Consider the following 27,451-nt stretch of genomic DNA (forward strand, 5'->3'; position numbering starts at 1 on the left):
TGCATGGAGCTTAATACATTTAAAGGTTATTTAAACAGTCTCAAAAAGTAGAAAAATCAAGTACACAAGTAAAATTAATTTGGGAATTGAATAAAAATGTTGAAAAATCTAAACCCACAACTGTCCATTTCACAGTTTGAAGTCAGTTGGTGGCTAATCATTATTAACCTAATTATTTAATTGATTTAATAATAATATTTTGTTTAATACGTCATTATTAACTTCTGAAATGTTGACTGTAAGAATAGGTGTGAGTGCTCCCTAGACGTAAACACATTACTACGCATTTGTCCGTAGCTCCAAAAACTTTGCAAACTTTGCAAAGCCTAATTCATTTATCATAAATACATATAGAAACATAGAAAAGTGACAGCAGAAAAAGGCAGAGTAGTCCATCGAGTCTGCCCATTTTTTATTTTCTTTTTATTGGGGGGGGGGGGGGCTCATCTCATTAACTTTATTGTCTGAGTATAGATCTATGTTTGAAGCCATTTACTGTTGACTGTCTCACTAACTCTGCTGGTTGTTTATTCTAAGCATCAACTACCCTTTCAGTAAAATAATACTTTCTAAGATTAGTTTTGAACTTTCCTCCAGTTAGTTTAGAGGTCATGTCCCCGTGTTCTTGATTTTGGTTCATATTGAAAAAACTGCCCTCCTGAACCTTTTTCACCCCCTTGATGTATTTAAAGGTTTCAATCATGTCTCCCCTTTCCCTTCTTCCTCCAGTCTGTACATTTTAATTTCCTGAAGTTGCTGTCAATATATTTTATCCCCCAAACCGTTCACCATTTTTGTTACCCATCTCTGGACTTGTGCTATCTGATCAATATCTTTCTGTAAGTGAGGTCACCAGAACTGCACACATGAGGTCTCACTAAAGATCTATGGAGAGGAATCAGAACCTCCTTCCTCCTGCTGGTACTCCCTCAAGTGATGCATCCTAGAATTATCTTTGATTTTCCCATTGCCTGGTCACACTGTATATATACTATATATAAAACAGGTAGTGTAGAGATGGGCCACTGGACACACTTGTAGGGGTATTGGCCCAGGTGCAATCCATCAACAAAGTCTTGAGAAAGGCGGACTGTGTCCTGCTGAAACATTGACAATGATTAAACTATGTTAGAAAATTCCTCCTGCTGCAAGTTCCATTGAGTGTGCCTACTGCCTGCTGCTTAATCTCCATATATATAAATTCTATATAAAAAGTTTTTTGGTATTGTAACATCTGCAGTGCTCTCATCTTTGTAATGTTCTTGTGGTCATTGCTTTTAGGCACCATCCAGGCCCATAGGTATTTAGAGCGCTGTCTCTGTCTCAAAATGACAAAACCTTTCCATACAAGAATCCAGCACTCCCCAGCACTTATTTATCTAAATGATACAATACAGAGATTGCCATTGCTGGCCACCTTCTGAAGATGCTAGATGCCTGGCTCCTTAGCTTCAGTCCTATCCAAGCCACTGACCTAGGATGAGCGTGTAAGATCAACTAGGTCATGGTAAAATCAGAAGTAATATATTCTTCTCCCAGGGCAGTGACTGAGAAACTACTAAAGCCATTGGATCAGTATGTATAGTAGGAGAGGATGGCATTGACAGCATCCATACGTCTTCCGTACAAGTTTCCCTCAAGTTATTGTAAAATCTTTTTTTTTTTTGATACGGTTTCTGTTAAAATTACCATATTTATGAGATTTTAGTTTTTTCCACCAACTTAAGTTTCTTGTGCTGTATTCTGCAGTGTTGTATGGCGTGTAAAGTCTGACTTGCTCTGAATTTTCTCTACAAACTAGGAAACATAGAATACAGCTGCCCGGCTACTAACGAATGTGAAATCACAAAGCGCAGACGCAAGTCGTGCCAAGCTTGCCGCTTCATGAAGTGTTTAAAAGTCGGAATGCTGAAAGAAGGTACGATCTTATATATACTAAACTTGCTCAGAAATGAACGTAGAGTCTCTTTAAATAACGGGACCATTTTTATTATTCTGCTTTTTAAATTTAGTAGACCGTTAACAAAGCATCAGTAACAGAAAAGTGTTAAAGCTGTCTGAACACACTGCTAACACTTTTCACGCTCTCTGAGCAGGGCATAGTGGTGCCCCTACTTGTGTACTTGTTGTGGCTAGTGGGTCTCTTTGCGCAGTGGCAATATTCGATAACCATTGCAGCTCCTCTAAAGACAGCTTAAGCTATTAGCGAACACAACATCTGACTAAGCAAAGTCAGGATTTCGAAAAGATGTCTGTGGCCCTCTATAGGGACCCATTTACATTTCTTACATTATGCCGCGCATTGATGCACCTTGCGTTAAGGAAACCCATTGAAATATAAGGGCTACCAATGCACCCTAACTAACAGAACACATCACCACACACTACCTTGCATTATCGTGCACTGCAGCATTGAATCAACAGGATGGCAGCCAGGCTGCTAGCATTTACGCAAGGAAAGGCCAGCCGTAGCAGGCCATATCATTCTCTGTGCACAGGTTTCCTTGCCTGTTTCCATTTATGCAGAGTATTAGGTGAGTCATGTCATGTCTTAACTTGCACTGTATTAAGGTAACTATTAAAATCGATAGAATTTCAATGCACTAAAATGTCCAAAATATCGGAAATGTCACAAAATTTTGTTGCAACACACTATGATGGATTGCAATAGGTTGGAGCACTTTGTTACGCCTGTGTGCAGCCTTAGTGCATTGGGGTGCTTTTCAAAATTAATAATACTCCAGTGTGTAAATGTATGTAACATGTTGCAGCAACACGCGTGTTTCAGCAATGCATAGTTGTTAATTGGCTCTAAAATCAAAACTACAAATACCAGCCCAGATTGCAGACCAGGACATGTAGAATACCAATTATTAAGGTATGTGGGAGCCTTTCATTTAACTGTAAGAACCAATCAGAGGTCAACTTTAAATGTTTTTAGCAGTTCATTTTCGGATTGGTTGATAGGTTCACATTGTTTACTTTTCAGCAATAAAAGCGAATGACATAAATATCAAAAATAATCATGATGTTAACAACTTTTGTTTAGCATCTATCTATCTATCTATCTATCTATCTATCTATCTATCTATCTATCTATCTATCTATCTATCTATCTATCTATCTATCTATCTATCTATCTATCTATCTATCTATCTATCCTTCTTTTCTTTCTTTCTTTCTTTCTTTCTTTCTTTCTTTCTTTCTTTCTTTCTTTCTTTCTTTCTTTCTTTCTTTCTTTCTTTCTTTCTTTCTTTCTTTCTTTCTTTCTTTCTTTCTTGAGAAAAATTAATTTTCTTCCTTCCTTCAAAGGGTTCCCAATATTCAAAGTATTGCTGTTTAGCTTCCTTCCTTCTTTCCTTCCTCCCTTCCTCCCTTCCTCCCTTCCTTCCTTCCTTCCTTCCTTCCTTCCTTCCTTCCTTCCTTCCTTCCTTCCTTCCTTCCTTCCTTCCTTCCTTCCTTCCTTCCTTCCTTCCTTCCTTCCTTCCTTCCTTCCTTCCTTCCTCCCTCCTTTCCTTCCTCCCTCCCTTCCTTCCTCCCTTCCTTCCTCCCTTCCTTCCTTTCTCCCTCCATCCCTCCCTTCCTTCCTTCCTTCCTTCCTTCCTTCCTTCCTTCCTTCCTTGCTTCCTTCCTTCCTTCCTTTCTTCCTTCCTTTCTTCCTTCCTTCTTTCCTTCCTCCCTCCTTCCTTTCCCCCATCCTTCCTTCCTTCGTTCCTTAATTCCATCCTTTCTTTCCTCCTTTCCTTTCCTTTCCTTTCCTTTCCTTCTTTCTAGAAAGAATGAAGTTTATCAGAGAGCCCCAGTACCCAAATGTGGAGATACAACTGGACCACTAAGGGCTGTGTCCATTAGGCCCCTTTCACACATACAGACATGGACATCAATGCATTCTTAGGGAAAAATGATGATCATCCATTTACATCCGTTTTCATCCGCTTCCGTCAACATCTGTTTTTTTTAAACGGATGGAAGCCCCTATTTTTCATCTTTTAAAAAAATGGATCAGAATAAAGATGGATATGGATGTAAACAGACGAACTGTACATTTTTGCATGACAAAATGGCCCCGGAACTCAAGTGATTAGGGACTCTAGCTAGCGGATGTAAAAAAAACTGATGACAAATGGATAAAAACTGATGTAAACTTCATCCGTTTTTTCTTTAAAAAAAAGGGACTGAACTGATCAAACGAACGGTCCACATGTGTTAAAGGGGCCTTACGAGTAACACTTTTTCATTCCGTCTAATGCCATTAAAAATAATGTCAAATATTAAAATCTACACTCAAAGTAAAATTGGTATAATACATCCAAACTATTTTGCGTGATTTTTTGACTCAGATTTTGCTGATTTAAAGCATATTTGTACATTCTAGCTTATTAATGTATAGCAGATAGGTAAATCAATTTATCTGTCTGTCTATCCCCTTCCAAACTGAAATAGAAAGTTACCCAATGCAGTTGTTATGAGCAATATAGTTTTCAACATGGATTGACTTATTAAGTATACATTTTAATTTATTATTAAGAAAAGTTGAAAAAGGTCAGGCGTGCTTTCATTTTTTAATACACAAGGATGACAAATTAAGAGCAAAAAAAAAAAAAAAAATCCACGATTAATTTCCTCCTAGAACGAGCGCTCTGGTTTTATAGCTTTTTTCACTGGGCTGGATGAGAATCTGTTTATTTGATTGGCTTGTATTAAACAGGTTTCTCCAGTTTTATGGCTGTCACATAGACGCAGTCGGAACAGCTGCTTTTTAATTGGAGCTAAGTCGCTGCTGAGAGACTAGGGATGGTCAGGGAAATCCAATAGTGTCAGACACAGACAATGGCAGAGTATGTGAGCAAGACTGACAGAGACAGATTGTGGACGGAGCACTGACACACACAGGATTATTGGTAGTAAAGAGGGATAAGAAAGAACGCCGGGATATTGAGAGATGTCTATAAGATGGGAAGAGGGTGGGATCCGGAGAAATGCAGGCAGAATGCCACAGAGAGAACATTTGACACTGAAGCTGGAGGAAGCGCTCTTCTTTCTGATTGACACATGGATGGAGGGTTGATATATTAAAGGATGTTCCCTTTGCAAGGGAAGTTGCACTTTAAAAAGGAATTTTGCCTCAGAGTTTAGTGAATATGGTAAAGTTTCACTTTGCAAAGAATACCCAATCACGTGCAAAGAAAATAAATTAAATTATGATTGGATGATGGAGGTCAGCTGCACTTCACCTCATTCACTAAGCTTTGGGGAAAATTCCCTTGCAAAATGTAACTTCTTTTGCCTTTAATAAATCAACTCTATACTGTCACTTTTTAGCTCTTCTAGAACCACACATTTTAGCATACCCTGCTAGCCTCAGTATTTTGCAAATTTAGTAACATTTGAAGTAAACTCTCCTGTTTTTTTTTTTTTTTTGTTTTTTTTTATTCCCTGCAAAGTAAATGCATAATGTGCTAGTATGCATCACATACTAGTGCATTATGTGACACTTACCTGCAAATGAAGCCTGCGTTGTCACTGCTGGCGGCCGCATCCATCTTCGACCGTCTTCCTTCTGGGTCTGCAGACTCCGGCTGTATTCCTGGCCGGAGCCGCATGACGTCAATCCCACGCATGCGCACCGGAGCCTCCAGTCACTGCACAGGGCTCAGAAGAAATGGCACAGGCGGCCATTTCTTCAGAGCACATGTCCCAATCGGCATTCACAGATTACTAAGTAGTGCAAGTTTAGGAGACATTTACAGTACCTATAGGTAAGCCTTGGTAAAGTCTTACCTATAGGTAAAAGTTCTCAAGGTGGGTTTACAACCACTATAAAAAAGCTCATGTGCTAGGCTAGGCTGGTTAGGTAGGAGGATGGGGAAGGAAACATTTCAATAATAGACAGACTTAGGCTTTTCTTCCACATTAAAGTGGTATTAAGCCCAAAAGCAAACATTTATTATATTACATCTTACCATTTCTTAGATGTGATGGCTGCATTTTCTGTTTTAGGCGTTCTTTCTTCTATTTTCAACTGGTGATCTGACCAGCAAGTCTGTTGTTTTTCAAAAGAACAAGCTCTCTTTCAGATGCATTTGTTACAGGGATGGGACAAACCATTCAACACTGACAGGGGTGTTTTCAATGATCAGTTTTATTTATCTATGTGAAGCCTTTATCATAACAGGGAAAAAAAGAGTTTGCTGTAACTGCTTATAAAGTATTAGCTGGAGTTTGGCCTAAACTTGTTAGTGTATCTAAATATGCTAGTCCACCTACCACTCCCCTCTGCTAAGACTGACAATGCTGCAATCCAGAGGTGCCCCCTGTGCTCCTTCATTCAGAGTGAAGGCACACTAATACAGGAGGTATGTTACTGGCCAGATCATCAGGTGAAAACAGAGAGGAAAATGCCTAAAAATGGAAAATGAATGCAGCCACCACAGTTAAGGATTAGTAAGCTGCAATATATTAAGTTTTTGGTTTTGGGTTTAATACCACTTTAACCTTCTTAGCTGTATTCCCGAGCGTGGCTCGGGGTTAAATTTCAGAGCCAAAAGCAGTAACCCCGAGCCACACTCGGGGTACCGCCAGAAGCATCGCTGGATTCTGAAAGCGGGGTTACTTACCATGTCACCGGGATCCAGCGATGTATCCCAGCGGTGTCTAGCGGCGGATCTTCCTCCCGATCCTCTCTGTGCCCCGACTTCCATCTCCTGCGATGTGACGTTCGCAGGGGGGTGGAACCGGCGGCAAATTCAAATGTAAAACACACAAAACACACTGATACATTGCAAAATAAAAAAAAAATCACATTAGTTTCCCCCCCCCCCCCGTGCCCTTTCCTGCAGTTTTACTGTACTTTTAATGTGTATATATATATATATATATATATATATATATATATATATATATATATTTTTTTTTTTTTATTATTTATAGTTTTTTATTATATTATAATTTATGATTTTGTGTTTCAAACTTTATCATACCGAGATGTTATAAAGAAGAACGCACAGTAAGAAAAATAAAATCATATGTAAATATTTGGTTTGGGCTGCTTATTCTTAAGAATTACATGCAAAATAATGGTACCGCTTTCAGCACCTAAAATCCGAAAGAATCATACCGCCAGGGAGGTTAAGGTCAGTTGAATTTGTGTATACCTTATAAAGGAAAACAAAAAAAAATGGTGACTTTGAATGCTGCATAGGGAATGAGCAAAGCAAGGTAGTAAAAGAATTAGTGGGACGAACAACATATAATTCAACCCCACATTTCCATCACAGGCTTGAGAGAACCGATGCCAACCCGTCCATAAATTAATATAACCTCCTGAACTTACGTATATTAAATATTCCAGCAAAACAAAAAGATGACAGATTGATGGCAAAATTAGGCGTATTAAATTCTTACAAACGTAACTCTATTAGATTATAACCATCTAGAAGTACCCTTATTTTGTACAGCTGCTTTGCAGGCAATATAGTGGGCACTTTTACCAAGGATGTCTGCCAAATTCACAAAACGCTTAGAAAAAAAAAAAAAAGTTCTGGGATTGGATTTGAAGTGATGAAGGCACAGCTGGTAATATAGAGAATAAAGTCTTGAAATAGTCAATTGTGCCAGGTACTTCTTTACTTGCTTTAAGCTCTAAAACAATGCGGTTCGCTGCAATAGAGATGTGAAGGGTTATTGATGTAGGCAACGGAACAAGTAGTTTTCCCCCTGCTTAGGAGCCAAAACGAATACAACACTAAACTCTGCGCAGCATCATAAAAATGCAAAATAAATGGATTTAATATTGCCTTAATTTCCTAGTTTAAAGACCTGCGCTAACGAGTAAAGGGGAATAAAATGTGCATTGGATTAAAGAATAGAAATGGAGGTGGGGGAGGGGGTAATACAGGGCATTGCCTCTGTACATACACTCCGGCATCAGGAATCCAATCGTTAGTGCCATCATACTAATATCGTTACTTTACTTAGAATCATTTGTAGAAACAAAGTTGAACTTTCTTTGAATCTTCAAAAAGTTGACTAACTTCAGGCTTCAGTACTGAGCGTTCTCACTTTTGCTCATCCTCATATATAACATTTGGGCAGTTATATATAAGGATGAGCAAAAGTGAAAGCCTTTGATTTTTTAAATTGTTAAAATTTACATAAAGTTTGTCACTTTGGCAAAATGCAATGAGTCTATAGGGAAGGAAAAAATAAGATATTGTTCAAAATGGTTCTGAAGGCTGAAAGTTTTTTTACCTTAATTAATTCTCTGCATAGTACAGTTACCCCCTCCCCCCATCCCCCCTTATACTTACCTGAGCCCAATCTCGATCCTGCACTGTACCTGAGAGCAGCAGTTCTCTCCCTCCTTATAGGCTCAGAGCCATTGGCTCCCCCTGCTTTCAGTCACAGCCAGTGAGGAAGCAGGGGGCAGGCCTAAGCCACACTAAGGGGTTGATTTACTAAAGGCAAATAGACTGTTCACTTTGCAAAATACAGTTGCCCTTCACAAGTGCAGTTGCCCCAGAGCTTAGTAAATGAGGTAAGGCTTCACTTTGCAAAGAATACCCAATCACGTGCAAGGAAAATAAAAAAAAACAGCATATTTGCTTGCACATGGTTGGATAATGGAGGTCAGCAGTGTTTGTGCTCATTTACCAAGCTCTGGAGCAACTGCACTTGCAGTGTGCAACTGCACTTTGCAAAGTCCACAGTCTATTTCCCTTTAGTAAAGCAACCCCTTTGTGTGTCAGTGGACAAAGAGAGTGTGGCTCAGGAGTGAGCCTGCATGAGTGCCCCCATAGCAAGCTGCTTGCTATGGTGGACACTTGGCAGGAAGGAGGAGCCAGGAGTGTTGGCGATGGACCCGAGAAGAAAAGGACTGGAGTTGCTCTGTTCAAAACCATTACACAGAGCAGGTAAGTATGACATGGTTGTTATTATATGAGTTTACAATCACTTTAGGGGTGCAACTGCTTTAAAATGGCTCCTGAGGGTCAGGGAAGCTCCTTCCCACTATCATAGTTAGACCTGTCCTTGTGCCAAAAAATGACCCCTCGTTGGCTGGGAACATAAGGGTAGATATTGAAGAACAATGGTCCTTTAAAGATGTAATATTTGTATTATTATATTTTAACTGGATTCTGCTTTCTTTAAATCAAGTTAACTGAAGGTCATTCCTTTTTTTATTTTTTTTTTCACTTCTGTCCCTAGAAATGCCCTACTGAAGCCCAGGTCTCCTCAACAGTTAATTCTGTTGCTACAACAGGCAGCACACCATTTATTAGGCTATATTCACATGTTGGCGGAAATGATTGCAAATCGCGGGATGCCTGTGCGTTGCCGTTGATTTCCTATGGCACCCCAAGCGCTGTGCGATGTTGCCGCGATTTCCGCCTGCCGAATCGTGGTAACATCGTGCAAACCAAATTGCGGGACGCATGACGCCCCAAAGAAGCTCTTGTACCTTTTTTGGATGTCATGCGACCCGCGATCTTGTTTGCGCGATGTTACCGCGATTCGAAAAAAAAAAAAAAGACAAATTTGTGTTAATGCCAGGTGCATTCAGGCACATTCACGCGTTATTGCAGTCTAATGGCCAGAATATTAATTTATAATTGAATATTCTTGCCGGTAGAATGCATTAACGCCAAACGTGTGAACACGCATGCAAAACGCAGCTCTTTTTTTAGGCATCTTGCACACAATACTCCTGTTTGAGCATCTACTTTTTCAGACATTTTTTTTTTTTGTATATATTTGCGCCTATTTTCGCGCAAATGCATTCACGCATTTTTGCACAAATGCGCAAAAACTTTTTCCCACGTTCTTGTTCAGCACAATATGTAAATGGACATTTGCCCACATTTGTGTGCAATCTCGCGTATTTGCACAAATGAAGCGTAAATTACTGACCAAAAATGCAGATTTTCCTATTTTGTTTTTACTGAAGAATGCACAGTGCTTGTTTACGCCCCTGTGTGCATAAGCACATTACAATTAATGGGCTGTGTTTTAATTCAGTAGAAAAAAAAAAAGTTGTACTGAGCTTTTTCAAGCTACAGTGTGCAAGAGGCCTTAAACTGTGTTTTCCTTTCCTGGAGTAAAGGCTCCCAGGGGAGGAAAAAACCGGCCAGTGTCCATGGGGGCCTAAGTTGAGGCACCTTTCTAGGTGAAGATCTAGTCCATAAAGAAGTAAAAACAGTGGCAGCTGTCAGTGACATGGCTTTTTATCAACAAAGCCATGTGATCAACTTGTTAGTCCTGACCTGGGGATCACATGGCTTTGTTAGAAAACAAAGTCAAGGTTTTTTTTCTGAGCAAATTGCATCTAAGCATTCTGAATTACAAAATGTGATGCTAATTTTGAATACGTTTCAGCAAAGGCGAAATTGGTTAATTTGGAGCAAAATAAAAATTTGATGGAATTACTATGCTGACCTCTGTTAGATAACGAAGCAGAAATATATGGGTCTTAAAAATATAGGACAGACTGCTAAGAAGCAGAGTTGTATAAAGTACTCGAAACCCATACTTGAGTAAAAGTACAAGTGTTCGATCAAAAAGTGACTTGAGTAGAAGTACTAAAGTATTCAACATTTTTTGTACTTAAGTATTGCAAGTAGTTTTTTTTTTTAATTTTGCTACTCAAGTACTGAAAGTAAAAGTACCAGTACTGTGTTATGTAGTTATTAAAGAAAGAAGTCAAAAGTTTGAACATCATATTGTTTTTTATTATTTCAAATGCAGCTTTTATTTATACATACAGTAGCTTTTATTTTCGTATGCGCTAATAATACACACGTTTAGAACTTCATGAAACCTGCCATCTACTGTTCTGGCAGTGGTAATTTTTATAATAGTAACGAGTAACTATGCAGCACAAAAAAAAAAAATATTGGAGTAGAAGTATTGAAATCATCGAAAAAATGTAGTGAAGTAAAAGTGGAAGTAGGAGAAAAAAATTCTACTCCAGGAAAGTACAGATACCGCCTTTCGGTACTTAAGTACAGTAGTGAAGTAGTTCTACTTAGTTACTATACATCTCTGCTAAGAAGTATATATTTTCTTTTTTTTTTTTGCAAGATACTGTATTATTTTCATATTTCAGATGTTTGTTTAAAAACATTTTGTACTTATTTGACATTTTGCATCTTTTAAGTACAAAAAAACACATAAATTCTCCTTTACTATATTTACTCAGAGGAGACAGTCAAGTCTATATATGTAATAACAAGCCATGCATATATAATAACTGTCTGCGAGCTAAAAAACAAAAAAAGAGTGCACTTTGAAAGCTTTGCTGAATCAGCTGCATTCGGAATGACATCAAGTTGCTGTTTTATTCTCTTTCTGGTGTAAACGTGTTATCCTGGCTGAACGTTAACCTGCATTGAACTGGAAAAGAATTCTGAAACCTTCCAAAACACCTTTTAAATCACAGAAAGTCGTCCCAACCCCTGCGCCTGCGATCGCTGTGCTGCAAATCTATTCAAATGTAAACCTGTTCAATTCAATTACCAGCCTGTAATAAAATTTGCTGCTTCAAACTCCATGTTGGTCACAGTATTCTGTACATGCTGGTGGCTCAGCGGGCCTCCAAATTGACAGTTCAAATCTATTTAGGGGAAAAAATAGAGATGTGCAATGTGAAATACTCTGGTTTGGACAGGCAAAAATAACAGACTGCTCCTCGCTAGTAGAAGCCGCATTGGATGAAGAATTTTTCTCTGTAAAAAGTTTATTAGGGCATGCTGGAGATCATCAGCCCAAGTATGAAAGTGACACCCAAGCCTTGACCTAGGGCCAACAATTAGTGGACATGGCCAACAAGCTACCTCACATTTCTTATATATAATCTCTAAAATTAAAAGGTCTGTATGTATGTATGTATATATATATATATATATATATATATATATATATATAAATCCTATTAAATAAAATTCATCATCCTTAGTCATGTGATCAGAGCCAAGGCAATGGTCATGTGAGAGAGGCATTGCTGATCCTGAAAAGGTACTGACTGCTCCTGAACATAAGACTCCCCCAAAGTCTTTGGCAAAGTCAACATTACTAATGCATTGGTCGTGTGACCTGCATAGGAGTCCTTCTGAAGTTTCTTAATTTTTAATGAGTGATTATTTCAGTGAATGCCATTTCAGTTATTTCAATTTGGAGTCTAGGCCTGCTACATCCTGCTTTTTTCTTATGGAAGTATACTACCCGTATAAGGTAAATTAGATTATGTACCCTGTATTGCTTATTGCTTATGTAGTGCAAATTGTGGCATTAAGTCTGTTCCTTCGTAGGAAAGGCATTAGTGACCTGTTGGGTAGTGGCCTGAATTGGTTTTCAACTCAAAGCTCATCACATGTTGACAACATAGATGGATCTGATTTTGATGTCATAATATCTGGTTCACTAGCCATCAGATATTCAATACATCTAGCAGATTTAGATTAGTTATTTATATCAACTGTGATGATTGGCATGGCTTTCCTTCACATGAATCTTGGGACTCTGATGATGTCATGCATCAGCAGTCATAATGCTATATAATTGCATTAGTAGTGTTTACATCATTGTTAGTATATCTCAGCACCATTTATATTTTACTTTATGATGATGAAGGCTTTCAGTGAACCCCTTTATTTCAAGAATGATGATGATAATTTTTGATTGTGCCCAGACCTTTCCATAGCTCCAAAACTGAAAAAATTAATGATTGGGGTAGATGCTAGATTTAGTAGTTGGCACAGCCTTCCTTCACATGAATCTTGGGATTTTGATGATGTCATATATCAGCAGTGATAGAGCTAAATAATTGCTTTAAGAGAGATGCCATCAACATGTGTGTACCTTAGCATCCTTTGAGGTTTTTTTTCTGATTATGAAGGCTTCCAGTGAAGGCTATGATTACTAAAAGCACAATGACAATCATTGTGTTCAGACCTTTCCATATCTCCAAAAATCATGAAATAAAGATTGGGGTACATAAATGCCACAGCTTCCACGGCTCAGAACCGGAATGGATGCAATGACGTTGGAGGCTCCTCCCTACGCGTTTCATCACACTGACTGATGTCAGTGTGACAAGACGCGTAGGGAAGAGCCTCCAACATCATTGCATCAATTTGGGTTCGGAGCCGTGGAATGCAGACACACTCCCAGACTTCCTGATTTTAAATGCTGAATGTTTTCTTCTTAAAATGTAAATGCAATATATGGGTTTTAAATAAAAACAAAGTTTTAAAACAATATCACACTATGGAGCATGCCTACTGTTATTATCTCTACAGCAAGCTTATCTCTGAGCAATGAGCAATTTCTGCCTTTCTGCCTCTCAGATACGTTCCCCCTGACACCATTGATCTGTAAGGCGGTAAATCCTCTCAAAGTGTAGGGAACATTCTTCCCAATGACCATCACACTAATGTATATGAAGTTATATATATAGTCTTTGTTAGCAAGATTCCCTGAGGCCGGAAAGTTATTTCTCTGTATGGAATAAGTTCATGAAGGCTGCACTAGTGGCTTAATACACCCACAGTGCTTCTGAAAACCTGGGGACCATGTAATCTGTGCAGAGGCTTTTGGTCTCTGGCAACAGCAATTTTTGATTATATCAACCACAGGGCCATTTTTTTTTTTTTTTTTTTACCCAAAATAATAATGTGACAATTGACAATGCTGACAGATGTCCTTTTAAATTGTGTGATGTGGTAATTTCAGTAAGTGGACTGCTTTAAAGAATGTAATACATTAAATACCTGCATAATATCAGTTAAAAGCCACTCGCACATCACTAACATGTCATACAACTAGGAATTTTCTCTGCTATAACAAAAAGTTGTCTGTCCAACACATATTCCAATAAATCCAGCTGGAAATTCAGATTACAACTGATGGAAATAAACACCACACCCACTGTGATCACCAATTAATCAGATTAGAACATTGATCGCAATAAAAATTCTTACATATTGGAATGTGTCAATGACACCTCTAATCATACTGACTATAACAAACTTGATAAATCTATAATCTCGTAGTTAGTCTCTACCCTCCTTATAACATTGGCACAAGATGCATATTGTCTACTCCCTCCTCACTTCCCCAGTCATTGATTAAGTTATACTGACTAGTTAAATGCTGTTGAGAGCTAAAACATTTCAGAATTCATTAGCTCTCCAGTGCTCTTCTGTAAAATAAAGTGAAGGTGAAGTGCACAGAGGCCTTAAGAGGATTACGTGTACAACTCACATAATGAAAATGATTTACTGTGCAAATACCCTGCTGCTAGAGAAAAAGCAGCCCATACATATGCTTGATCTGTAGATTTATTTACTGTCTCTCGATTTGCCTCACAGGACTGAGTGTCTGGGAGGAAGAAAAATATATAAAAAGCAAATCAATACACATGCATGTACTGAAGTACATTGGGAGAGATGGGAGCCATTTTATTGGAGGGTTTCATCCAATGACAGACTAGCTTAGCCTTTCTCAAACTTTTTAGAGGCATCCTTGAAAATTTTTTTTAGATGTTGGGGAACCCCTTCTAAAACCAATTCATTGGGTGCCAATAGGAAAAATGTCACTTACATTGGTGGTCAGTGAGAAGAAAGCCCCCCTTACAGTTGTGGTCAGTGAGAAAAAAGCCCCGCTTACATTGGTGGCCAGTAAGAAGAAGGTCCTCCTTACAGTGGTGGTCAGTGAGAAGAAAGTCCCCCTTAGATTAGTGGTAAGTGAGAAGAAAGTCATCCTTACAGTAGTGGTCAGTGGGAAAAAAATCCCCCTTACATTGGTTGTCAGTGAGAAGAAAGTATCCCTTACAGTGGTGGTCAATGAGATAAAGTCCACCTTTCAGTGGTGGTCAGTGAGAAGCAAATCCCCCTTAGATTGGTGATCAGGGAGAAGAAAGTCCCCCCTTAGATTGGTGGTCCTAAAAGGTAGCTGAAAACACTTTCACATTCTCATATAAATGTGTCCAAAAACAAAAAACATGTAATTAATGTGCTGCACTAAAAAGAAAGTCCCCCTTACAGTGGTGACCAGTGAGTATAAATTCCCCCCTACAGTGGTGGTCAGTGAGAAGAATGTCCCTCCTTACAGTGGTGGTCAGTGAGAAGAAAACCCCCCTTACATTGGTGGCTGGTGAGAAGAAAGTCCCCCTTACATTGGCGGTCAGTGAGAAGAAAGTCCTCCTTACAGTTGTGGTCAGTGAGAAGAAAGTCCCCCATACAGCAGTGGTCAGTGAAAAGAAAGTTCTGCTTACATTGGTGGTCAGTGAGAAGAAAGTCCCCCTTACAGTGGTGGTCAAAAGGCCAGCCTTACAGACAGCTAAAAAGATCATGTCATGTCACTTGGTGTTGGCCCTGGAACTATGCAGGCAAAAAATTGGGAGGTCAGTGAGCTATAGCTTAAAGAAACCCTTAGCCACCTGGTGGAGAATGGCTGGACTAGACTAAGGCCCACCAAACATTGGAGAAGAAATGAGCTCATCATATTGATGGTGCTATTTTTCAGAGTCTAGTACTCGCATTGTGGTGACAGCAGAGACTTTAACGTACATGAAACTAAATATAATACAATGAAGTGCCATTCCAACAAGTTTCCAAGAGAAATACACAATAAGTCACATACACATGAGAAAAAGTAGTAGACTCCATCTGTATTTGGGCTCAAAGCCTGTTACCCTTGGGATTTCGGCCCAGTAGCATTTTCACTGTACTGCTACGTAGTACCCCTGATTTTAGAGTCCTCATAGTTGTACACCTCATGTCTGAATGTTTTCAAATGCTGTTTTCTTATAATTAAATTCTTTGGGGTTGATTTACTAAGGGCCCTTTCACACGGGCAAACCAATCCGATCCAAAAAAATATTCACTCTGAACAGGAAGTTCCACTGTGCAGGAGAATTTTCTCCAGAGCTTAGTAAATGAGGTGAAGCTCTGCTTCCTTCCATCATCCAATCATGAGCAATCAAAAATGCTGTATTTTTTCCTTGCACATGATTTGCAAAGTGAACCTTTACCACCTTCTCTAAGCTCTGGGGAACATTCCCTTGCAAAGTGACCAGCCTATTTCCCTTTAGTAAATCAACCCCTTTAAAACATATCCCTTTGCTTCTGGAAGTGTGTTATCTAGTACCAAGACCCTATAATAGTTTTTTTAGGGAAGTTGGCGCTTTCATTTCCTGCCTGTGTGATTGGCTCACTGATTTTCCCAGAAGTCTGCACTAAGATACAAGCCATATTTTATACTTCCCCTTCAGTAGGAGTTTCAGTTTTGTGCAGACCGTGCAGCTTTTCTCATTAGAACACAGAGCATACACCAGGCAGTTATGATGAACACAGGCCACCCCCTCATTCAGATTAAGCCTGTGAAGGGCATGGTGAAACAAACAGCTATTCACAGCAGAAAAAAGCAGGAATCTCCCACAAAGTTTGTTAAATTTATAGCAATGTGCATTGGTCACCCAGAGGGCATTGCTTGTTTTCCCAACAGTTGAGTTACACTTTAAGAAAGCCCTCCCCTAAAATTAGCAAATTCATTTGAACCTGCCCTTTTTTTAAATTTGTCAGACACATTGTGCAAACTCTATTTGGGGCTCAAAGATTTAGGACAGGCCCTTCAATACAGACATTATTCTGCTGTAAGTTGTAAGTGACAGGTGCACTTCAATTTACATTTTGATATGGTGTTATACTGTATTATTACTATTTTTATTTCAGTATGGACGTATATAAACTGGAATTGTTTTCTACTTCCCGCAGTGTAAAATAAATCTTTAGTATTATTCAAAGAGAATAATTTCAGCGAACATGCCAGTTTGTTGAGCTGCACTGACCTCCGTTCTGTTTTTTCTGAGCTCTGTCATGTAATAATACTCTTAAGAAGCGCCTTCATTAATGCGAGATATTAAACAAAGCACTTGCTCTGTAATATCAAGAGATAACACATTGCATTTTAACACGTCTGTTCTTAAAGCTAAGCCTTTTATGTGTTTTTAATGTGTTTTAAAGAGGCTGTACAAATTAAGACTTGATGTAAAGCCAAGAAAGGCCTCTCGTAAATCTGCAGCAGACTTGTTTATCGCGTTCTGTGATGACTGTACACAAAATTTGTCCTGTTTATACAGCCATATGAAGAGCCGGCACATTTCATTACGCTGCTTTTGTTCACATGCTTTCTTGTTAACATTTTGTATTTGATTTTTAGATTTAAAAAAAAATCAATGATGCTCCAAGGAGGGCAGATTTTTTCCCCAAATTAGTACATCAGTTTTTTTTTTTGTTTTCTTTAAAAACCTTTAAAACGTGTCCTGCCTTGTGTCAGGGATAGGGAAAATATTATTAAAGCCGAACTGCAGGCAATCAGCTAAATACACAGATGAAACACATAAATGGAAGCTGTTTTTTCTGCCAAGGTATTTGTATTTCTGATCATCCAGACCTAGAATTTACACAGCTCTGCCCAACAGCACAACTCTGTCTGGCAGGGCAGGAGACCTTTTTTTTAGATAATAAAAATGTCATACTTGCCTGCTCTTTGCAATGGCAGAGCAGTCCCAGTCCTCGTCTTCTGGGGTCCCCTACCGACATCTCCCCCCCCCCCCCCCCGAGTGCCCCCATAGCAAGCCTTTTGTTATGGAGGCACTCGTGCAGGCTCACTCCTGAGCCACTCTGTATGTGTCCATTGACACATATATCACGGCTTGGCCTTGCCACCCACCCCCTCCTCTCTGGCTATGATTGACAACAGCAGGAGCCAGTGACTCCCACTGCTGCCTTGAACTCCATTGAGGAGATTGACCCAATGCTGTCCCTTGCCCCTGAGAACTGAACAATCACACGGCTGCTAATCACTCAGTTCTCCAGTCCACTCTGGCAGAGTGGTGACTGTCAGTCACCTTAGGGGGCTTTAGCACTCTTTTGACTGATTTTGAGTCACAGGAAAGTACCAGTAAGTGCACTCCTGGGACCTACATGAGAAGTATGTCCATAAGAGCGTTGTACATACTAACGGTAAATCAAATAACAGCACAAAATATGCTGGTATATTTAGGAAATGCTGTAGGGTGTATGGAACTAGACAGAGTTTCATTATGGTAAGTTATGCATTGTAGAAATTGCCAAAAAACAATAGCATAAAAAGTGCAGGAAATTGGGATGTTTGAGCATTGAATTCCCTGATGTACTTTGTTTTCCCCACGGAGCGGGTGTCTTCTAATGTAAAGTTTCTCCAGGGGCAGCTCTCAAGTACACAATGACTACTATTTGGCTCTTGCCATATCAGACATGTAGGAAGAATGGATAGGTATTGGAGCTCAGATATAGTTCACAGTTTTCTTTACACATGCAATGTATTTTTAGGGTTCTAAGAGGTCCCTCCACAAATTATATATTGTGAGACCTACTGTCTGTTGCCTAAATCCTTCTCTGTTTAACATTTCTAAACACTGTTGAAGGGGGCACCTAAGAATCTACCAACGTGTAACATTTTATGGTGTTGTACAATAGGAAATACAAGAAGCCAACTTGTATTTTCTATGTGAATTGCCTTATAATGGGTATTTCCAACTCTTCCAACAGTTTGGGGTGAAGATGCTTCCTGTATTAGCAGCGTTGCATAATGCTGCCTACCAAGTTCCTTCTCCACATAACACAGTCATTTGGGAGAAAACTTCCCACAAGAAATGGTTCTGAAGGTAATGGGGGACCTTCAGATATCACGACCAGTAAGTGCCAATGATTTGACATCACGTGAGTGCAGCTGTCATGTCATGTCTGACGCATTCCTTCCTATATATCTGATAAGAAACCACAGCATGTCCTCCCTAAATTTTATATGTATCATCATTCTATATTGTATGTAACATTTAGACAGGTAGATATTAAAATAATAACATAGTTACACATAATAATAAATACATAATGATCACATTTTCTGCAGTTTACAGTTTCCCACGATAGATAGATAGATAGATAGATAGATAGATAGATAGATAGATAGATAGATAGATAGATAGATAGATAGATAGATAGATAGATAGATAGATAGATAGATAGATAGATAGATAGATAGATAGATAGATAGATAGATCCCCCCTGTGGGAGGATTTACCTATTGATGAATTAATATGTACTGAGACAACACACATGAAATGAAAAGGCCTTCTGTACAGCACTAGACCATTCCTCTTGGTCATGTTACTGAAACTAATTTTCCCAAGGATTAGAAAACGCAGCTTCTGTGGATACATATCCCTGCTTACACTAGGATTCCATTAAAAGTTAATCATGTTTTATGATGGAAAAAAATAATTTGAGCCCAGTTGAAAGCCTTCCTTGAGGATCTTCATTTGTCACCCTCCTTTTGGGTTCCACACGCAAGGCTTGCAATGCTATAATTTAAAGCAAGGTTATTATTACGATGCCCATTAATATGCTGCAGACGTGGGATTAGGAAGAGGGCCTTCTTTGGGTAGAGATGCTGAAATATTTGCTTATTCACTGAAGCCGTGGTGACAGCAATGTAATTGATAAGGGGAGGTGGGAACGGTCCTGAAAGATGGAAGGCCGAGACTGGTGTGGCATCTTTCCCCCCGAGCATATAGATAAATAGCTGTGCTTTGTTCCAGCACTCTGCCACCCATTAGCCCATATATCAATATGGCACCACCATTTGTTGCAAAGTGCTTGAATTTAATATAAATAAGGCCTTGTGGTACATTTAAATAAGGGTCATTTTCTAAAGTGCTTGAGGGGGGTCTACATTTTTTTGTGCCCAATGTGTATTTGTGTGTGCAGGTTAGTGCAACATAAAGATGGATGTTCTGAAAAATAACATAAATGTACAAATTTGCTGCATGTATACAGCCTTTAAATTAATAGGCTTTCAATATGTCAGGGGCCCCCTTGTCTGCTTTTTAAGAGTTGTTCCTGGAGCCATTTGGTGAGAGTGGGCATGTAAAGGAAGGCAGCCTGTGCGTGGTTCAGTAACCTGCAACATCACCAAGAAAATAAGTCAAGGAATGTGTGTTGCCAAAAGCATCCCTATTCTGTGAACATGTGGAATAAAAAAAATGGGATATACCCACCACTTCGCTAAATAATTCTGTAATTTCTTATTATTGAGAGAACCCCCATCCTGTCCTTTCTTTTACCAGTACAGTTTGGAAGAATAATTGGAAACTATATGGTTGAATGCAGTGAGCGACGCAGTCTGAGACCATTCTCTGCTACGCATTGATAAATGAGACCCACAGAACATTTATGAAACCTGGAAACAGATAAAAAAAATAAAAATGCTGTTTTAGAAGCCACCATCCTATGTTTGCAGAGCACAGTTTTATGAAATGAGACTTTTTGTGCTTAAAAGAAATGTAATTAAGGTAATTTGTTTTCTCATCGAACGCTAAGGCTCTTTCAGGCTGCATTAACACCTGGGCGCTTTAAGTCGCGATTCTGCCCGCGTTTTTTAAACGCTCTGCTAAAATGACAAATCACCTGAATTTCAGATGCCATTCGTTTTAATGGCACCTAAAAACACGGTGCAGTTCTGCCATGATTGTCGCACAATAAATTCCAGCAGACCTCATTGTGTGTAGCTTGTTGCCCAAACAAGGATAAGGAGCTTCTTTCAGACGATGGCGTCGTGCAATGCGATTTGCTGTGATTGCAGTGCAATTTATCGTGCAACAATCGTGGCAGAACTGTACCACATTTTTAGGTGTCATGAAAATGGCATCTGAAATTTGCGCTGTGCATTTTTTCATTTTAACAGAGCACTTTATAAATTACAGACAGAAGCAAAAGAAAAGGGTTTGGGGCTTTATATGAGGCGTGTGACCACCTATGACCATATAGCATGAGAATAAAAAGTATGCATGCACAGATTAAATGCATATAGGATAAGATCAAATTATTGCATGATTTATTTGGTAAGCAAAAAAATAATATGGACAAGGACATGGTACAACAATAAAAATATATAAATATACAATTTCATAGAGATTGCAGCCATATATGCTCTACGCGTTTCGTGTTTGCACACTTCCTCAGGAGCTGGCGCAATCAAAAATCTATAAAAAAGGATTTGTGTAAACCAACATTGCATATAAAAGTATAAATGCCCATTGGAAACAATGTCTACCACAATACATGAATTGCTTACAAATCAGTCCAAGCTGTGCCCCTTAGGACTAGTGATGGAGGGTCCTCTGAACCGTCTACAGACAGAATTTCAGCAATTTTGCCTGTGATTTCAAAATGCCCAGGTGTAAATGCAGCCTCACACCTATGTGCGTCCATTATAGTGCCTTTGATAGCACCCACATATTGTTGTGAACGGACTCTCACTACTCTGACTAATGCTACAAAAAATGCATAGGCATAGATCTAAAGACCCTAAATGAAAATTTTTTATATAGAGGTCTAAACATCAGACCAAAATGAGGGACAGCTGAATAGGAAAGAGGACAGAGGGATTGAACTCCAAAAAAAAGGACAGTCCCTCCAATTGATAGACAGTTGGGGGGTGTGCATCCCAGATAATGCCACCCAGCAGCAATCTCAGGGTTTTTGGATGTATACACAAGAGAGGTTTTTACATGTAAATAATATGATTAAAATACGTTAAAGGGGTTCCTTAGCTATGCACACCCTTGTGCCTCCATGCTTAAGCTAAGGGCATATGGATTCAAGTAAGTAAATGTTACATGAATCATCTGCCCTTAGTCAAGATGGCCACGGCCAGAAATGATAATGGATTGATTTCTCAGCAAACTAAAGAATGGAGACCTGGTTGGATGGCTGCGTTTGCTTTGAATATTAGAAATGAACTAAATGGCATTTTTGGTTTGTGTTGGTTCTGATGTATTGCATATTCAGATGCAGAGCACATTTAAAATGAATAAAGCTGCTTTTAGGACAAGTGGGGAAAACTGTGTACGATAACACACAAACAAAGGTGTTATGCAGCCCTAAGGCATCATTCACCTTAAAGCTTTTTGTGAATGCGTACAAAATTGCACTGCACATATGCGCATTTGTGCTCCACATGTATTCAATTCAATAGACTGCCCTATTTGTGGCAAAGTAGCTCATTCACCCTTTTGAGCTTCAAACATTGCACATTTTTAAACCAGGAATTTTGCCACATTTGTCACTCACAAACCAGTAAAGAGGGCAGTTCTAGCTTTTCATTATAGCAAACAATCTACTTTTAGTTTACATTTTCTGACATGCAATAGTGACATTAACTATTAGATCTGTTTTTTTGGAGCAATTTTTTTCCAGCTGGTCCAAATTGTCCTGCGTGTGATTTTTTTTGTGCATCTGTGTTGTTACAGATTGACAGGAGTTGTTGGCTTCATTTTCTATGGAGTCCACAAAATGTCCATCGCCGTTCCATGAAATGATATAAATGTAGTCATACCTCAAATTATATCTAATTTACTTTTTTGGTTAAATAGTGTTAATAAAAAAATATATATTTTGTATTGTAACCTTAACCACAGTATAACAACACTTTTTTTTATGTTTTTTACTTGTATTCATACATATACAATGACAGCTTCCAAAGATCATAATTCACCCAAGGTGCAGATTCAATGAAACTGGAAGCCACGCCTCCTCATATACTGACTGATGAGCTGCCTGCGTATAATTTATATTCCTATGCTGACTGCTCGTGTATTATAAATGCCACATGGAATAAACTTGAGTCTCTTGTACTTTAGTTAATTAATAGGAAAACCATGACATCAAGCATTGCAGTGCTGGGAATATCACATATACATTTTCTTTGTATGAAATGCAGCAGAATTCATAATTCCAGGTCAGCTTCATGAAGCCAAAATGCCAGTTTGTTCTTAAGACGAAAACCAAATGCCAGTTTGTTATTAAAATAAAAACCAAAGTGGAATGCTGGGAGATAACAAAATATTAAAAATTCCCTATTGCAAAATTACAGAATTGCAATAATATTAGGTAATTTATCGTATCTAGTAGGGCAGCACAGTGGCTTAGTGTTTAGCATTTGAGCAACAATGGGCTCCTTGGTTTGAATTCTAGTCAGGACACTGTCTGCATGGAGTTTTCATGTTCTGCTGGTAGGTTAATACTAGCTCCAGTCTGAATTGGCCCTAGTATATGTGTGTGTGTGCGTCTAAAGTTCCCAAATGCAGCTATGGAAGACCAAGGTAACACTCTATCGAGTGACTAATGCAACTATGGTACACATTTTAGTCATGGAGTCACACAGGTAAGGTACGGTTAGATGTACACTAAAAAAGGCAGTAGGGATGGGGGGTTGTACTTCATTAATTTGCTCTTGAGTCAGTACCTTAATACTGTATCAGTAGAATTAGACAGTTCTATAACCAAACTTTGAGTTGCCCCAAGGCCCCATTCACATTTGCGAATAGGGCCATCAGTAATTACATGCAGGCAACCCAGTGGGGGCTCCCTCCGATTAGCAGCGGGCAGAAGCCCCACTGAAGGCAATGGAGGGGCTAACAGCTCCTGCAAATAATCACAGTCGCTCTAATGTTATTGTTAATGAAGCCAGTGCCTGAGCCTGACCACCTCTCCCCATAGGCTACGGGCAGTGTGCGTCATGGAGAAATTGCGCTAACAGTGGGAAAGGTTTAACAATTGTACAGAGCACAAGTGTCAAAAATATGTAACATACAAAGTGCAGGTGCCAAGAGTATGCAACATTATGCAGGTATCAGGTGTATGTGAAGAACAAAATGTAGGTGTCAGGAGTACGCAATGTATAGAGTGCAGGGGTCAGCGGTGGCATTTTTAACTCAGGGTGCAGAGTTTGATAAACGGTGTTCAATGGGTTCCCTTCTCTCCAGCCCTGCCAATTCAGCAGTGGGGCCCGATACTGGAGAGCCAGCACTACCACCCTTGTTGCTGGCCCTGGACATGTCTGACCAGATCTACTAGATTATGGAGTGTACTGGGCAGTGTGGTCTAATTTTGGAACCTGTAGTTTTGTGCAGTAATATTTAGACAAGTCTGCAAGCAACAAAAAAATGGAGGTAAGACTAGGAAAATTAAGGTTATTAGTACAATATCTTTTTGACTGAGTATCCTTTACTGTGACTTTAAATTGTAATATGAAGCAATGCTGCTCATATCATAATTTTAGCTTGGAAAGCATGGTATAATGCCCACTTTCCAAATGTCTGCCCAGCACGCCATAGCATCTGTTCCTGTCCAGCGTCCTGTATGCCAGGTGATGATCTGATTAGCTATGTATCTTGATTGTAAGGAGATATTATCCCTCATACGTTCCATATTGATGTACTGCTCGGCTATTACTGTATGCGGAGGTCAGGCTGATCAATAGAGAGACATGTGTACATCATCTGCCGCAGCCCTGAAAAATGAGAATGAAGCCAGGGACCGCATTAATTCAATTTGAAACCTGTTTCTTTGCTTAACAAATGAATAATTTGTCATGTAATCAAAGAATTGGATGGCACCCGGTTCTGTTTCGATCTGTCAGCGACACTTAATCATGGATATCACAGTGTTATGTTATAAACGTCTGGTATCGAGAGTCCCAAATCCATATTCTATTGATATGCAGAATAAGTACTCTATTCAAATAAATCCTTTATTTTCCTCTTTAAAACAAGCCCAGCTCCATAACTCCATAATAACTCCATAGCTCCATAATAGTACCGTATAGCTAAATATAAAACATAAGTTGTTCCATACCATGACATAAATAAAGTGCAAGTTCACTTTAAGCATTAGTCCACCTAAAATGGATATTGTAGTTACGGTGGAACTGAGTGGGCTGAGTCTGGCCCTGGCTTCTTCTATGTCTTGGATACTCCAACAGTGAGATCTTTCTACAGAGTGTGAGTCCCCCATATTGGGCACAGGACACCTGGAAATCAGCAAAGAGATCTCACCAATAAAGTCCTATCCTTTAGGACTCGGTCACACAAGCTTTGATCTCTGAACAGTGGTCTGCATTCAGATTGCTCTTCAGAGAGCATTTGACAAGCGGTGAGGAGGTGTTGAATCACCTCCTGGTCCAACTCCTTCGACCCTGCACTAGTGTGCTGCATTGCAAGGGCACTTGCAATGCGACAGGGGGTGTAATTCCTGCTGCAGCATGTCTAAACTCCCAACTGCTGTGTCTCTAGCTAAAAAGGGAGTGGTTGGGGCTGGTAAAACGCACCCCAACCACTATATCGAGCCCTTAAAACCTAGTCCCACATTTAGGCCAATTCAGTTGGCCACCCTTTTTTTTTTTATATTTATTGGTCCTTTCATAAAGGGGTTAGGCCAGCCATAAAGGGTTCGAATCTCCTGCTCAACCGGCCGAGATTCGAACAGTTAATGTGCAGGCTGAATGTACCAAGTGGATCAATCGATCCACTTGGTACAACCAGCCAGCCGGATTCTCTTATGATTATCGCTAGCGGCTGCTATAGCCACTAGTAATAATCACTGTCTTCGCCCGGTAGGGATGACTTCCCCCACCGGGAGCAGACAATTGCTTGGCCGGAGGGATTCTCATGTCAGGACTGTCTGTGTTGATAGGGAATTGTGCAAATTTCTTTCCTACAACCACGGAAAGAACCAAAGAAATTTGCAAAGTGTATGGCCAACCTTATTTGGACTGCTTTTGAATTTTAGATACCATGGATACTCATTACCGTGCCTATCATATTAAGATGCATTATTGACACATTATGCACGCATTTTGATGCGTTTGCATTCCATTAAATAACGCCTTTGAGAAACCTCCTCTATGATGGTTTTCTATGGTATGGATTCTTGTACAATCCTCTTGGCTAGAAATTCTTTAGAAATTCATCTCAAACACATTATAAACGCCATAGCGGGGGTTTGTGACGCACTTGCAGCGTATTTACATTGTTATGAATGGAGGTCTTTGGGGCATGGTAAAGCCAGCCGATTGCTACGTGTCGGATAAATTTTGGTGTGAATAACACCTTCCGCTGCAATGCACGTAATTGATTCCGAACATTGACAGGTATTCCTGAGGCTTCAAAAATGCAGATGAAACACCTGCTTTTGACTCTAGTATAAACTTAGCCAAAAAGTAATTTTTTATTTTTTGCTTAAAATATCCCTAAAAACATCAGTTATTCCAGCAGTTTTGAGAAAAGTAAATAAGTTTGCAATTTAAATATGACGTTAAGGCAAGGCAAGCGGCGATGTAACTTTCATAATTGTCTATATTCTTAATTGCTTTGATATAGTTATGCTTAACTTTTTTTTTGTTTTAATTATAATGGCTGTGCTCCTATTAACACCATTTACAGTTTAATATTGATCTAAAGACCTAACACTTTACAGCGTGAATGTAAATATTTCGTCTGTTTTCGGCACTTATCCATGATCAAAGAGCAATTAAAATAATTATTATGAGGCAACGTGAAACACAGCTGGCTAATGAAGCAAACAGACAGTGAGAAAGAAGGGGCTTCTTCAAAAGCATTAATTTCTCTCTAGAGAGTAATGTTCTGATAGAAGACATTTCATTTCTTAACAACTTGAATGTATGGCCTTTTTTTTTTTTGTCTTTATCGTTAAAGCATTGGAGATCATCCTAAAAATATATACAGAAATGAGAAAAAGGAATGTGTCAGAAAAAAATTATTTTAAGGGGTAGTCCACTTTGTGGGGATGTCCACTAATCAGATCTTCACCCGGTATGAAAATGGGAGGTCCTCTCTATTGACAAGGACCTCTTCTGATAGAAGACATTTCATTTCTTAACAACTAGAATGTATGGCCTTTTTGTTTTTTCTTTATCGTTAAAGCATTGGAGATGGACCTAAACATATATAAAGAAATGAGAAAACGGATCTGTCAGAAAAAAAATAATTTTAAGGGGATGCCCACTTTGTGGGGATGTCCACTATTTAGATCATCACCTGGCATGAAAATGGGAGGTCCTCTCTATTGACAAGGATCTCTTCTGATAGAAGACATTTCATTTCTTAACAACCAGAGCAGGGGTCTCCAAATTGCGGCCCGAGGGCCAGATGTGGCCCTTTACTAGTCTTTATCTGGCCCTCGGGGCACTATTCCTCCTACTGATATGAGGTACTATACTTATAATTCTTCCACCGATACCAAAGATGGGATACTATTCCCCCTACTAATAGGGGCACTGCTCCTTTCTCCTTTTGACCACCAAACCTGAGGCTATATTTATTCTCATTGATCCCGAGCTGGGACATTTACTGCCCCTGCGGGCCACAATCCGGCCCTCCTAAAAGTCTGAAGGATAATAAACTGGCCCTTTGTTTAAAATGTTTGGAGACCCCTGAAATAGAGTGTACGCCCCTTTTTTTTGTCTTTATCATTAAAGCAGTGGAGATGGTCCTAAAAAAATATATAAAGAAATGAGAAAACGGATCTGTCAGAAAGAAATTATTTTAAGG

The 27,451-nt window shown here is 39.2% G+C and overlaps 1 protein-coding gene across 4 annotated transcripts in view; it reads left to right on the forward strand.

Annotated features, from left to right (window-relative positions):
- ESRRG (estrogen related receptor gamma) overlaps positions 1-27,451 on the forward strand; it is a 286,117-nt gene that overhangs the window by 99,645 nt on the left and 159,021 nt on the right. For all 4 annotated transcript variants that reach the window (XM_082252325.1, XM_082252327.1, XM_082252326.1 and 1 more), the window contains one exon: positions 1,802-1,918. In XM_082252325.1, coding sequence (XP_082108451.1) covers positions 1,802-1,918 — 117 coding nt within the window. The remainder of the gene's footprint in view (positions 1-1,801; positions 1,919-27,451) is intronic.

The sequence above is a fragment of the Pelophylax lessonae genome (assembly GCF_965119305.1).
Source record: "Pelophylax lessonae genome assembly, chromosome: 3".
In the NCBI taxonomy this organism is placed as follows: Eukaryota; Metazoa; Chordata; class Amphibia; order Anura; family Ranidae; genus Pelophylax; species Pelophylax lessonae.